Here is an 11,782-nt window from a genome sequence, read left to right on the forward strand (position 1 = left end):
AAAAAAAAAAGTTTACATTTTTCAATAAAATTAATTATTAAACCAAATGTTTAGCCGACGCACATAAACGCGTGCTGTTTTTTTTAACGTATTATGATTCCACAATAACTTTTATATCACTGCTATTCTAAATAACTTGTAGACAAATTGAGTCTCTTTGACAATTGCACGTTTTCGAATGATCGACTTAAATCGTATACGAGATTTCTCAGATTAATTACTTCAGTTATAATTGGTCTAAAAATTGTCATCCAATTGTAAAATCAACCAGATTTTCTTGTCTTTGGATTATTTAGAGTAAATAGTACCCAAAAAAATAAAAATCCACCCTATTTCACGATTAGATGAGTAGAATTTTAAGCTATCTTCAGAATCGCTGCGAAATAAAAGCTTTTTATACAGAATTGTAGGCGATATTTCAAAAATTAATCATCAAATCTTTAAATTAATCCGATTTTTGTATCTTTTAGGCCAATATTACAAAGTTTCATCATTCTGAAACAATTTTTCAAAGAAAATGTACAAAAATTCGGTAAAATTCTCTCAGATTAAAAAAAATAATCATTTTCCATTTGAATCCATTTGTTGATTTGATGTATAATTACGAAAATTTTGACCAAAATCACATAAAAGGTGGTCTCCCGAAGGAATTTCAACCGATATTTAAAAAAAAAAAACTTGTCATTTAGTCATAAAAAGAACCAAATTCTTATTATTTTTCCCAAAGCGTATTGACAGAAATCAATGAAAAAAAAAATACACTTCGAAAAAGTTTCTGGATTCACGTTTGTTTACTAAACCAACAGAAAGCTGTTGGTGTGTTTCTTAAAGGTCATATGTTCACTGCATTATTAGATTGCTTATTCTAAATAACTCGTACAAGATTGTATGAAACTGATAAATAGATTATTTTAATAATTTTTAAAAGGAATTTTTGCTTCATTAGAGGCAGTAGTGATTTTTTTTTTTTCGAATTCAATAATTATTATAAATAAATATATATTATATTCATGTTTGTGTATGGTTTATATATTAATATAATAATAGGATACAATTAATTTGTCAAGGGCGTTAAATTTTATAATAATTATTATAGAAACTCGCCAGACAACCTGTTAAAAAAATCAAAACTTTAGTCTTTGAAAAACACATTTTTTCTTCTGAAATTATCCGTTTAAAATAACAAAAAAAAAAGACTTTCGTATACTAATTTTAATTCCAAGTTTGTAACGCTTAGAAATATTAATGGTACGAAAAAAAGTTTGGTATAGGTGTTCATAGAATCATCTAATTAGTACATTTCCATTCGTCCGTCCGTGATCACAACTTTGGTGTTCATTTTCTCCAAAACTATAATAAAAGAAAATTTGAAGGTAACTTCACCTAGTGATCTTGTGAAAGATACTCGAAAAACAAAGAAAATTCTAGAAAATTCTTTCAAGACAAATAGTGGTCAAAAGGCTGCCATAATTTTGTTGGTTTTTAAAGCAATCACTTATATTCAACACTTTCTTAACAAGGTATTTCAACAATTTACTCAATCAATGTTTTGTTTTAATTACTAATTTTTAATAATTTTTGTTTCTAAGCTTTTAATTTGAGATAGTACCAACATGACGGACATTCAAGATAATTACATAAATCATTTTAGAAATCTTAAATGAATCATATTTATAAAATAACATGCATTGTAAAAATCATAGATCGTTTAATTCGAAAATTATATATCGTTTTTTTAATTTTGCGTGTCCACTACTGATTTGATTTAATCGGGACATTATATTTCTTAAACACAGCCTTGAAAAAATCATAATTATCGAAAGAAGTTTCTTGCAACTCTCTCCAAACTAAACCGATTTTCTTGAAAACTATTTTAAAACTTTATGAAAGAATCAATCCATTCTCAAACTATTTCAGGAATGATATATTCTATCAGGAATGCTATATGCAATCCTATAATATGTGTATAATATTAATCAATAATAATATTTAAAATCTTTGAATATAATAAAAAAATATTAGGGTAATATTAGTTATGGTTGCACAAGGTCAATTTAATATTCAATAATTAATAATTTTATGTTTATTATAAAAACGCATTTAACTCAAATATTTAAGGAACGCGATATTAACGATGACATATCTAAAAAAGCAATAAAAATTATTGTTAAATAATTATAAGAAGGACAATTATTATCTTATTAATTATTATAAGTATCTATAGACAAGGTCCTAGTCTGAAAAATGGATCGGTATCTGATCTGGAAGCTAATCGCATCAATAGATAGAATCCAATCTCGGTTAATGAGAATTATCGGAGTAGCTTTTAAAGGTTTTTTTTGGAAGGATTCCAATTATTTATGTGTATGACATTCAGATCAAAGTTCCGAACCATTTATCTGGCTATAAGGACCCGTTTATTAGTATAAGAAATCAAAGTGTACATTGGTGTCAAAAATTCTTTCAAGTAAAATTATATTTTAATGACATTTTCTTTGTTTTTTTTTTTGTACAAAATTTTCGTATAATCGATATGAAAAAAAAACTAGGAATTCGCGAACGGCTTCAAAATATATAGATTTACTCCAATCGAGAGAAAAAGCCTAAATTTTTTTATTAAATTATCGTTGATTTTTAAGTGTATATATATAATTATGGTAAGTTTTGTTAAAATTTTGTACACCCCAAAAATTTGATTTGTTTTCAGTAAAAAAAGAATTAGGAACAGTTACCAATTTTACTAGAGTACAAGAGATGAATTATAAGGTCGATTTTTACCCATATATCATAGATTTTCTATCGGAAGGTGTTACCTAATTGTTCCATGAACGGTTTTTTTCAGGCAAGACTATATACCATTTTTTTCGTTATTAAATTATCTTTCTTCTGATACCAACTACCCCAATTTCGATTGGTTAACAGTTCGGTGTAGTTGCCCTATTCATATGGGTCGAACAGATCTATACTGAACTGTTAACCAATCGAAATTGGTATCAGAAGAATGATAATTTAATTAAGAAAACAATGGTATAGACTTGCCTGAAAAGAAATCATTCATGGATAAAATTGATAAAAATTAATTGAATTAAAAATAGCCAGTGTAGTTCGACCTTATAACTATAAATGGGTTAAGATCGACCTTATACCTCTAGAAGAAATCGAAATATAACAATTAACCCTTTTTCCCGAACTTTTACCAAAAATTTTTTCTAGGCAAGCTATTCAAATATTGTATCAACTTATAATGAAAATTGTAAAATGAAATTTTCCGATGAAGATATGCTACCATCAACGATGGTTGATTTTTCACATATCGGTGGATTACATCGGCATATTTGTACATTACGTGAAATGGTTATTTTCCCATTAATATACAAAGATGTTTATGAAAAATTTCATATCCGTCCGCCACGTGGGATTCTATTTCATGGTCCCCCAGGTAAGTTAGGTAATCCGTAGTTCAAGTTAAATTTGATCCCTTTTTCTCTTTTCGTTTTTGAGTTATCGTGTTCACGAATGGACAGACGGAAATGTACTAATTAGGTGATTTTATGAACACCTATACAAAAATTTTATGCGTATCATTAATATTTCTAAGCGTTACAAACTTGGGACTAAACTTAGTATACCTTAATAAATATATATATTTTATATATAATACAGCGAATAAAAGTGCGAAAATTATTAGTTGCGTTATTTCACGACATCAAACCGATTTGCTATACAAAAACCATACACTTGTGTAATGTGTATTGCCTATAATCAATTGATATTAAATAATGAATCAAACAAAGCATATTCTCTGTTTTAGGTACAGGAAAAACTTTGGTTGCAAGAGCTCTAGTTACAGAATTATCAAGAAATACTCAAGTTCAAGTATCATTCTTTAGTCGTAAAGGTTCTGATATATTAGATAAGTGGGTTGGTGAATCGGAAAAAAAATTAAAAGCATTATTTGATAAAGTATGATCATAAAGTATCTCTCGTTTTGTTGTTACCCAATAAAAAAATAAATACCCATGCGTCCTATAATCCATTTTTTATATTACAGGCATTAAATGCACGCCCATCAGTTATATTTTTCGATGAAATCGATGCACTAGCACCTGTACGTTGTTCCCGCCAAGATCAAGTCCATACATCGGTCGTAGCCACTTTATTAGCACTAATGGATGGTTTAGACACATCACCGTCAAGTGGTGTTATTGTAATTGGTGCAACAAATCGAATTAACGCTTTAGATCCAGCACTACGACGTTCAGGTCGTTTTGATCGTGAATTATATTTCCCGTTGCCGTGTATGCGTAGTCGTTATGATATTTTACAAATTATTACAAAATATTGGCAAAATACATCAAAACCAACAACGCAATTTTTGAAATATTTGGCTGAACAAACCGCAGGTATGTTGATTTATCCTTGCAATATATACGAGGCTAATTTTTTAAGTTAGTGCAAATTTTATGCAATTTTATCCAATTTTGATAAACCAAGTTTGTAATTTTACTAAATTTGGGTCATAATTTTCAAATTTGTGGTCAAAAATTCTCTACCTCTAATAGATTTCTAGAATATGGGGTCCTGGTCCCAACATTTAGCTCAACGATGAATGGTAGCAAAAAACTAAAATCAAAAACGAAAAATTTGCTCCGATTGCCTTCGATTACAGACACGATTAGATCAAAATTTTTTCAAAATAAATTAATTTTGTTTTATTTAAATTATTAAGGTTATTGTGGATCAGATCTACAAGCACTATGCGCCGAGGCAGTGGTATGTAGCTTAAAACGAAATTATCCCACAATTGTAAGCGATGAATCCAGTAAAAGTATAAACGGAAATCGGCAGCAACAACGTAAACTTCCAATAAACATACAAAAATTACATGTAGAGGAATGCGATTTTTTAAATGCTTACAATAATATTTCACCGGTAGGGAAAAAACTTCGCTTGGTACATCATCGATTATCGGATATTATTGAGCCATTATTGTTGCGACAACTCGATGAGATTGTGAATATGATTAAAGAAACATGGCCACATTTTTGGAATCCAGATTATCAGTGAGTTGTTCTTCTAATTTTAACTTTAGTTTTTTGTTTATTTCCATCGATTAGTTTTGGAGAAATCTATGAAAACATGTCATTCATCTACTGGTTTAACATAAAATCAATGTTAAATATGCCTATTTTTGAAATTATTTATTTATTTAAATAATCGAGCAAACTCTCCCCACCCCCTCTAAAATTTTCAAAATTTGATTTAGACTTACAACAATAACAATAGGCGCTACAGCCCGACGTGGGCCTTGGCCTCCTCCACAATGTGCCTCCAGACGTTGCGGTCCTGGGTCTTGGTTCCCCATCCAGTGACTCGCAATGAAATCATCCAGCACCTGGTCCATCCATCTGAGCCTTGGTCTTCCTCTCTTCCTGGTAGCATAGATCTTGGCGTTAAGTATCTTCTTCGGCATCCTGGCGTCTTCCATTCTCTGGACGTGCCCAAACCAACGGAGTCTTTGGGATTTGATGAACTTAACAATATCTTCACCGTCCAGGATTTCTAATATCTCGCTGTTGTTCCGGATACGCCATTCTGGCTCATTGATTTGTACCGCTCCATAGATTCTTCTGATTATTTCCTTCTTATCTTCTCCTCATCTTCTACCGTGAGTGTCCAGTTTTCACTCCCATAGGTTATTACTGGTCGAACCAAAATCATTTTCAACTTTGTCCTTCTTGTAATCAGCTTGCTTTTCAAGAGCTTCACATTTGCAAAGTATGCTCGATTGCTTCTCTGAAGTCTTTCTTTTATCGCTGTGCTAGCATTTCCTTCGTTATTTACCTGCTCTCCGAGATAGGTGAATGAAGAGACTCCTTTAAATATCACATTTTCAATCTGAAGGTTTTGGACTTTCCTCCGATCGGGTGAGGCTGACATATACATGTAGACAGGTTTCTTTTCGTTGATTTAGACTTAATCAAAATATTAAAAAAATTAAGCATTAATCCAAAATTCCATCCATTCATTTTAAGATTTAAACATGACGAGGGTAAAAGATATATGGGCCGTTTAATTATAATCGGTAATGCTGAACAAGGACATACTAAATACGTTGCACCGGCATTATTACATCATCTAGAACATTTATCAGCACATATTTTGGATGTACAAGAAATTCACGAGAATACGGGTAATCGTGGTGTTGAAGAGACTATTATACAAAAGTTTCGTTTAACACGTCAATGTACGCCAAGTATTTTATACGCTCCAAATATTGATTTATTATGGAATATTGTAGATCAATCGACAAAAACTGTTTTTCTTTCATTATTACATGAATTAGATCCAGAAATGCCATTATTAATTATTACAACTTGTGGTTTGAATGTTCCAACTGAGGTATTTGTAATTTTTTTTATTTATAAATGTATGCAACTTACTAGACATAAATGTTTTATTATTGCCTTTGCATGGATATATATATATAAGCTAATATAAATACACTTATATTCTATAAAATTGATCCACGTATAATAATTTGTATTTTTTTATTTGTAGCTACAAGATTATTTTAACAAACATTGTTCATTAATTTATCGAATGAGTAATCCAAATTTGATTGAACGTGAAGAGTTTTTTTCATCGTTATTTTTAGAGAAAGCATTATCTATACCAAAAACATCAAATATTAAAAATAATGGTATTCCTTGACTTTTTAAGTTAGTATACGAGCGCCAAGGCCGGTTTAGACTTGTGGTTGAAATTATTTTTATCTTATTTTCTAATTTGATTATGCATTTTGTTGTAACTTCATGAATGTAGACGAAAAATAACAATAACATTTTTCAATATCTACCCTTGGTTTTCGAAATATAGAAAGCTTAATAATTAAACAAAATTTTCAATTTTCGGATATCGAAATAGATAAAAAAAAATCAATTCTTTTATCAAAAATTGACCTGGCGCTCGTACATCCATAATAATTTTTTTTTCGTGTAACTCAAAATTAACTGAGTTTAGAAAACATTGATTCCAAAAGTGCTGAATTTTAGATTTTTTTTTATTGAAATTAAGTTGGAATTAAATACGTTTAACAACTGAAGCGATTGAGAGACACACTTTAATTAGGAAAGAAACATTTCAACAACGATTTCGCGATCGTTACCGTTGTTAGATGTTTCAAATCATTGGAAATTTTATAGCAAAACTCATTGATCTTTTTTAACAAATCATTTAGAAACTAAAAAACCAGCTCCCTGCAGAGGCCAAAGGTATAGTAAGCGGATTCGCGGATTAGAACCCACAATATCATTTGATCTATTGACGGAAAAACTAACAAGAGAAAATTCGGCTAAACGTATTAAAATTGAAGTAAGTATTTACAAAGCTAAAAAAAAAACATACAAAAGATTTACATTTTGCCAAAATTTCCACATTTCGATTGCAACGCAACCATCGTCAGTAGCTAAATTTATTCATACAGTAATAAAATGTTAAATAGTGTTAAAATAATGTTAATGTTGTTAGAAAAGAAATAATTGAATTTGTTTAGAAAACAGAAGTGAATGAACATGGTATATTAAATTCGATCTATCATGGAGCTGTTAATTTTATAAATTGTAAATCAACTTCAACTGCTTATGATCATTTCACAAGACCTGAAAAAGGTGAAGGTGAAAACTCAGATATTACTGAAGAATTAAAAGTTCTAACAATATCACGACCAAGACTGTTACATTTATTTCAACATACAGTCGCAGATTTAACGATGGATTCGACATGTGTTAATTTAGAATTGTTATACGATAAGTTAAATTCCTGTATAGAACTATTTCAAACTGAGGTGAACCGGAATCCAATGTTAGAGGTATGTCTTTTCGATGAAACTTTGGGTATAAGCTTTGTTCACTCTCTAGATCAAAAGTTATATGGTGCCTAGTGGTGCTTTTCCCCAAGGAATGGTAACCACTCCTTCTAGAGGTTATACATTTTATACTTTTTTTAAAAAACTATAAAAACCTTGAAAATGAAAAAACGATAATTAAAATTATATTTTTATTTTTCAGAATATTGAAATAATTTTGAAACAACACGAAGAACATTTAAAACATTATGTAAAATAAAACATAAAATTATTTTAACTCGAAGTTAATTTGTAAACACTTCGAAATAATAATCACAAATCTTCGAATCATAGAAACTCGATTTTGAATCATAGAAACATCTACCGTTTTACCATTTAAAAACAATTTTAAATATGCCTACTTTTGAAATCATTTATTTATTTAAATAATCGGACAACCCCTCCTAAAATTATCAAAATTGATTTAGAATAAGTTCAACTTTCATGTAAAAAGAAATCAAGCCTTTTTATCCGAAATTGCCATGGCGCTTGTATATGCATCCTTCATAAATAATTTAATCAGAATGTGGCTGTTGAATGCATGTTATTAATGGCGGTACTAAGCAGGCGCATTTTGTATTCTCATTTGTTTCGCTGGTAATCACTTCGTCACCAATTCCAACAGTTAAATTACCAAATTTACATTGGAAAGTTTGGTCATTATCTGAAAGTAATAAGGAAAATATATATAAATAGCAAAGACCTACCATAAACGCGGTTTCAGGGAGGAACAATCGGGACAATTACTCCTACAGTAATAAACAATACAAGATTTTTAAAAAAGAATCTTCTTAGCGAATAAATAAGTCAGAAAAACTGATTAATTCTGAAAAAGTCTTACTCTTACTTTAGCTAAATTTTCATGAAATTTCTGATTAATTCTATTTAGACTAACGGCAGCAAAGTATTTTTGTATTTTTTGGATCAAAATTATCCTTCGAACCAATTTGGTCCAAAAGGTAATTTTGACTCCAAAAATACAAAAACTATTCACTTAAATGTTAAATTTTGGCTAAAATCTAGCTCATATTGCATGATTAGATCAGTATTTTTCGAAATATCTCCAGAATTGATTGAAAATAAAAATTTTCATGGCACATAAAGTTCTAATCATAATTCAAAAATTCAAGATACATACTTGATCGACTAATTAATGCACGAGGACGAATTACTTCATTTCCAGTCGCTGAAATCAAAATATTTATAAATGAATAAACTTTCAAAAAGAACGCTTGCAATAAAAATGTTGTGAAAAAAAGGGAAGTTGTTCAATATCTCATATGGTACTAAATGTTCAACAATACTTACGCCAAACATAACCGATTGGACAGCATTTCCCTTCACCATAAAATAAAACTCCAACGCCATCTACTAGATCGTTTAAATGCAATAGTTGTACTCCACAATTCACTTCTCTACATTCAACTTTTCCATCATTGCAAACACAACTGTAAAAAATGAGAACACATCAAAATACAGAAAGTACATCGAAATGCCAAAAAATTGGTCATTAAAAATACTATAACCTGGAACATTCTGAATTTGATGGTTCAATTCTCATTCCATGCAAAATTATTTGACCGTCGACCATACAGGATTGTCGTATAATTCTATCTTTGTGAGCTGGAAAATATTATTGGATTCAGTTTACGAAAATAATTTCGATAAAACATAATTTCTAATGTTCGTGTTTAACAGTTTGTTTCCTCTACGAAAGCATTCGCGCAGCCGATGGCTTCTCTTTCAGAGGGGACCTGGGATGTTTTTAATGGAGCAAAAAGTTTTTCACTGGACATGGGCTAGATAATTAGCTATTAATTAAAATCAGAAGTGGGCTACAGCCGCAAGACACACGCTACAAGGAGATGGATATCCGTCTTTGAATTTTATTTTCAACCGTATGCAACAACGGCGTTCGTGACTCCTGGTACACCCTGTATACCTTTGGAAAGGTCCATCATATTCCTCTTTCCAAAATCGTTTCGAAAATTGAAAATCGAATAAAAATTTTATGGGCTAGAAATTAATAAGTAGCAAAATTAGCAAAAATTCATTTTTTTAATCACTACAGGAGGAAACAAAATTCTGATGACCGAACGAAACTTTATTTTTCTGGAGTCTCATGTTTCAATTTGGATGATTTTTGGATCCTAAGCAAAGTTCTTTTAATATAGAAACGATATTATATATCTTACGGCATATTATGCCGCTAGGGCAACAATTTCGTAAATTATGTTCATAATGACAGCCTGCTTCTGGTGGTGAATTATTATAACCCAGATCGCTTGGACATTCAATATTGGCGCATCGAAATCCAGCTTGAACAATATTAAGTCTGAAATAAAAATAGTTATCATAAAGTTTTATCGAATTACTTTGTCTCTTAATTTTATGGAACCATGATTGTGTCATGAATTTTTTATCACTTCAAAATGTTTTTTAGAAAATTTTGTACATTCGGGCATTGCGTTGCTAAAGAAGTCCTTGCTGTATCCGAGAGGGTAATTAATAATAACTTAAGCTGGTGTTAATCAAAATCATAAAAAACTTTCCGTTTTTCTGATACTCTTTCATTTCACGCAAAAACGAATCTACCAAACGAGAATATTAACTTGAGTAAATTCGATGATCACTTCTGGAATTTCTTGTCTTTTTTTATTAATGTATTTTACGTTGAATAGAAAGAAATCGATTCCTCAGTCGAAATTTGATCAAAAATTCATCAATAGAATTTTTATTAGACCAATCGTCTATACATATAAAATGTTTTGTCTTGAATGACTGACTGAAACTGACGGATCAACGCAATTAAATAAACGTACTCTGTACGACGCAAATCTTTGGATGACGAACAGTAACAAGAAGCAAAGCAATCCATTTCCGTTAATTCATTTGGTAATTGGCTACCAACTTCATATTCTGTATTATTCCAATAGCATTTGTTGGGATTCGCATTTATTGTTCGAAATATTTGACAGTCGTAAGCCCTTGGACATTGTTTTTTAGCATCAAATATTGGTGTACATTGTATTTCACGGTAGATTTTTGCCATTGCCATTACACGATTTTCACCACACGTATTTCCATCTGTTTTCACTGAAACGAAAAATTTATTACTGGGTGTCCATTTTTAAGTTGCAATTAATTAATAATTAATACCATTTGTAAAATTATGTTTATAATATTCCCAAATTAATAATGCTTATCACGTTTTATTGTATTTTATTCTAAATATGGTCACAGTTCAAATTTAGATTCATTTCTTGGCTGACCAATTCTTTGTTTTAAGTTATTTTTATCAATAAAATTAATAATTATGTATTCGAGGTCGAGATGTTATTGGATACGTTCAATTTGAGAATTCAGAATAAAATTCAATACTTACTCGAATCATCATAGAGTTATCACCTCCGAATATAACGAAAAAAGGCTGAATTTTTATTCAAACCTTTATTTTGATGGTATAAATGTTGTTTCAAGTCAGCGTCCTTAGATATTCAAGGACAAAGGTCGCGAAAATCAGTTTTTTCGTAAATATCTCGTTTCTTTTGCCTTCAATCGTACATTAATATTTATGGAATTTGATAAAGGAATAAGGAAGATAAGAATGGGACAGAAAAAAACTTGCTAGAGTAATATATAAGAAAACTTACCAGAACACAATAATATGTTTAAAAAGAAAATAACAAAAAGCGAATAAAGAGTCATTTTTCAGTCAGTTTTTCTTTTTATAATTTCTTGTAAAAAAAATAAATGTTTAGATTTTGTCTGAAGCACAACAAAGCTAAATACCTACTAATTGAATTTTATTTTTTTACACTTTTTATTTACAAATTATCCGTAAACATTTTATGCGTAGTAATAATTATTGTAATT

At 29.9% G+C, this 11,782-nt stretch overlaps 2 protein-coding genes across 2 annotated transcripts; one reads left to right on the plus strand and one right to left on the minus strand.

The window, feature by feature from the left end:
• Positions 1 to 3,258: 3,258 nt before the first annotated feature.
• LOC123300320 (ATPase family AAA domain-containing protein 2-like) lies at positions 3,259 to 8,093 on the plus strand (the record flags this gene model as incomplete). Its single annotated transcript, XM_044882878.1, has 9 exons — positions 3,259 to 3,439; positions 3,812 to 3,963; positions 4,052 to 4,403; positions 4,730 to 5,063; positions 6,036 to 6,402; positions 6,562 to 6,703; positions 7,241 to 7,374; positions 7,556 to 7,870; positions 8,070 to 8,093. Coding segments are annotated over exons 1-9 (2,001 nt in total), but the record flags the coding sequence as incomplete, so codon positions are not given.
• A 157-nt stretch (positions 8,094 to 8,250) lies between these two features.
• Positions 8,251 to 11,782, minus strand: LOC123301598 (protein jagged-1-like). The gene is made up of 7 exons (XM_044884426.1): positions 11,560 to 11,782; positions 10,729 to 11,002; positions 10,102 to 10,241; positions 9,433 to 9,529; positions 9,215 to 9,354; positions 9,045 to 9,092; positions 8,251 to 8,570 (listed from the first exon to the last, which is right to left on the minus strand). The coding sequence occupies exons 1-7, from the start codon at positions 11,612 to 11,614 to the stop codon at positions 8,422 to 8,424; spliced, it is 903 nt and encodes a 300-aa protein (XP_044740361.1). The 5' UTR covers positions 11,615 to 11,782; the 3' UTR covers positions 8,251 to 8,421.

This window comes from Chrysoperla carnea, chromosome 5 (assembly GCF_905475395.1).
Source record: "Chrysoperla carnea chromosome 5, inChrCarn1.1, whole genome shotgun sequence".
NCBI lineage: Eukaryota > Metazoa > Arthropoda > Insecta > Neuroptera > Chrysopidae > Chrysoperla > Chrysoperla carnea.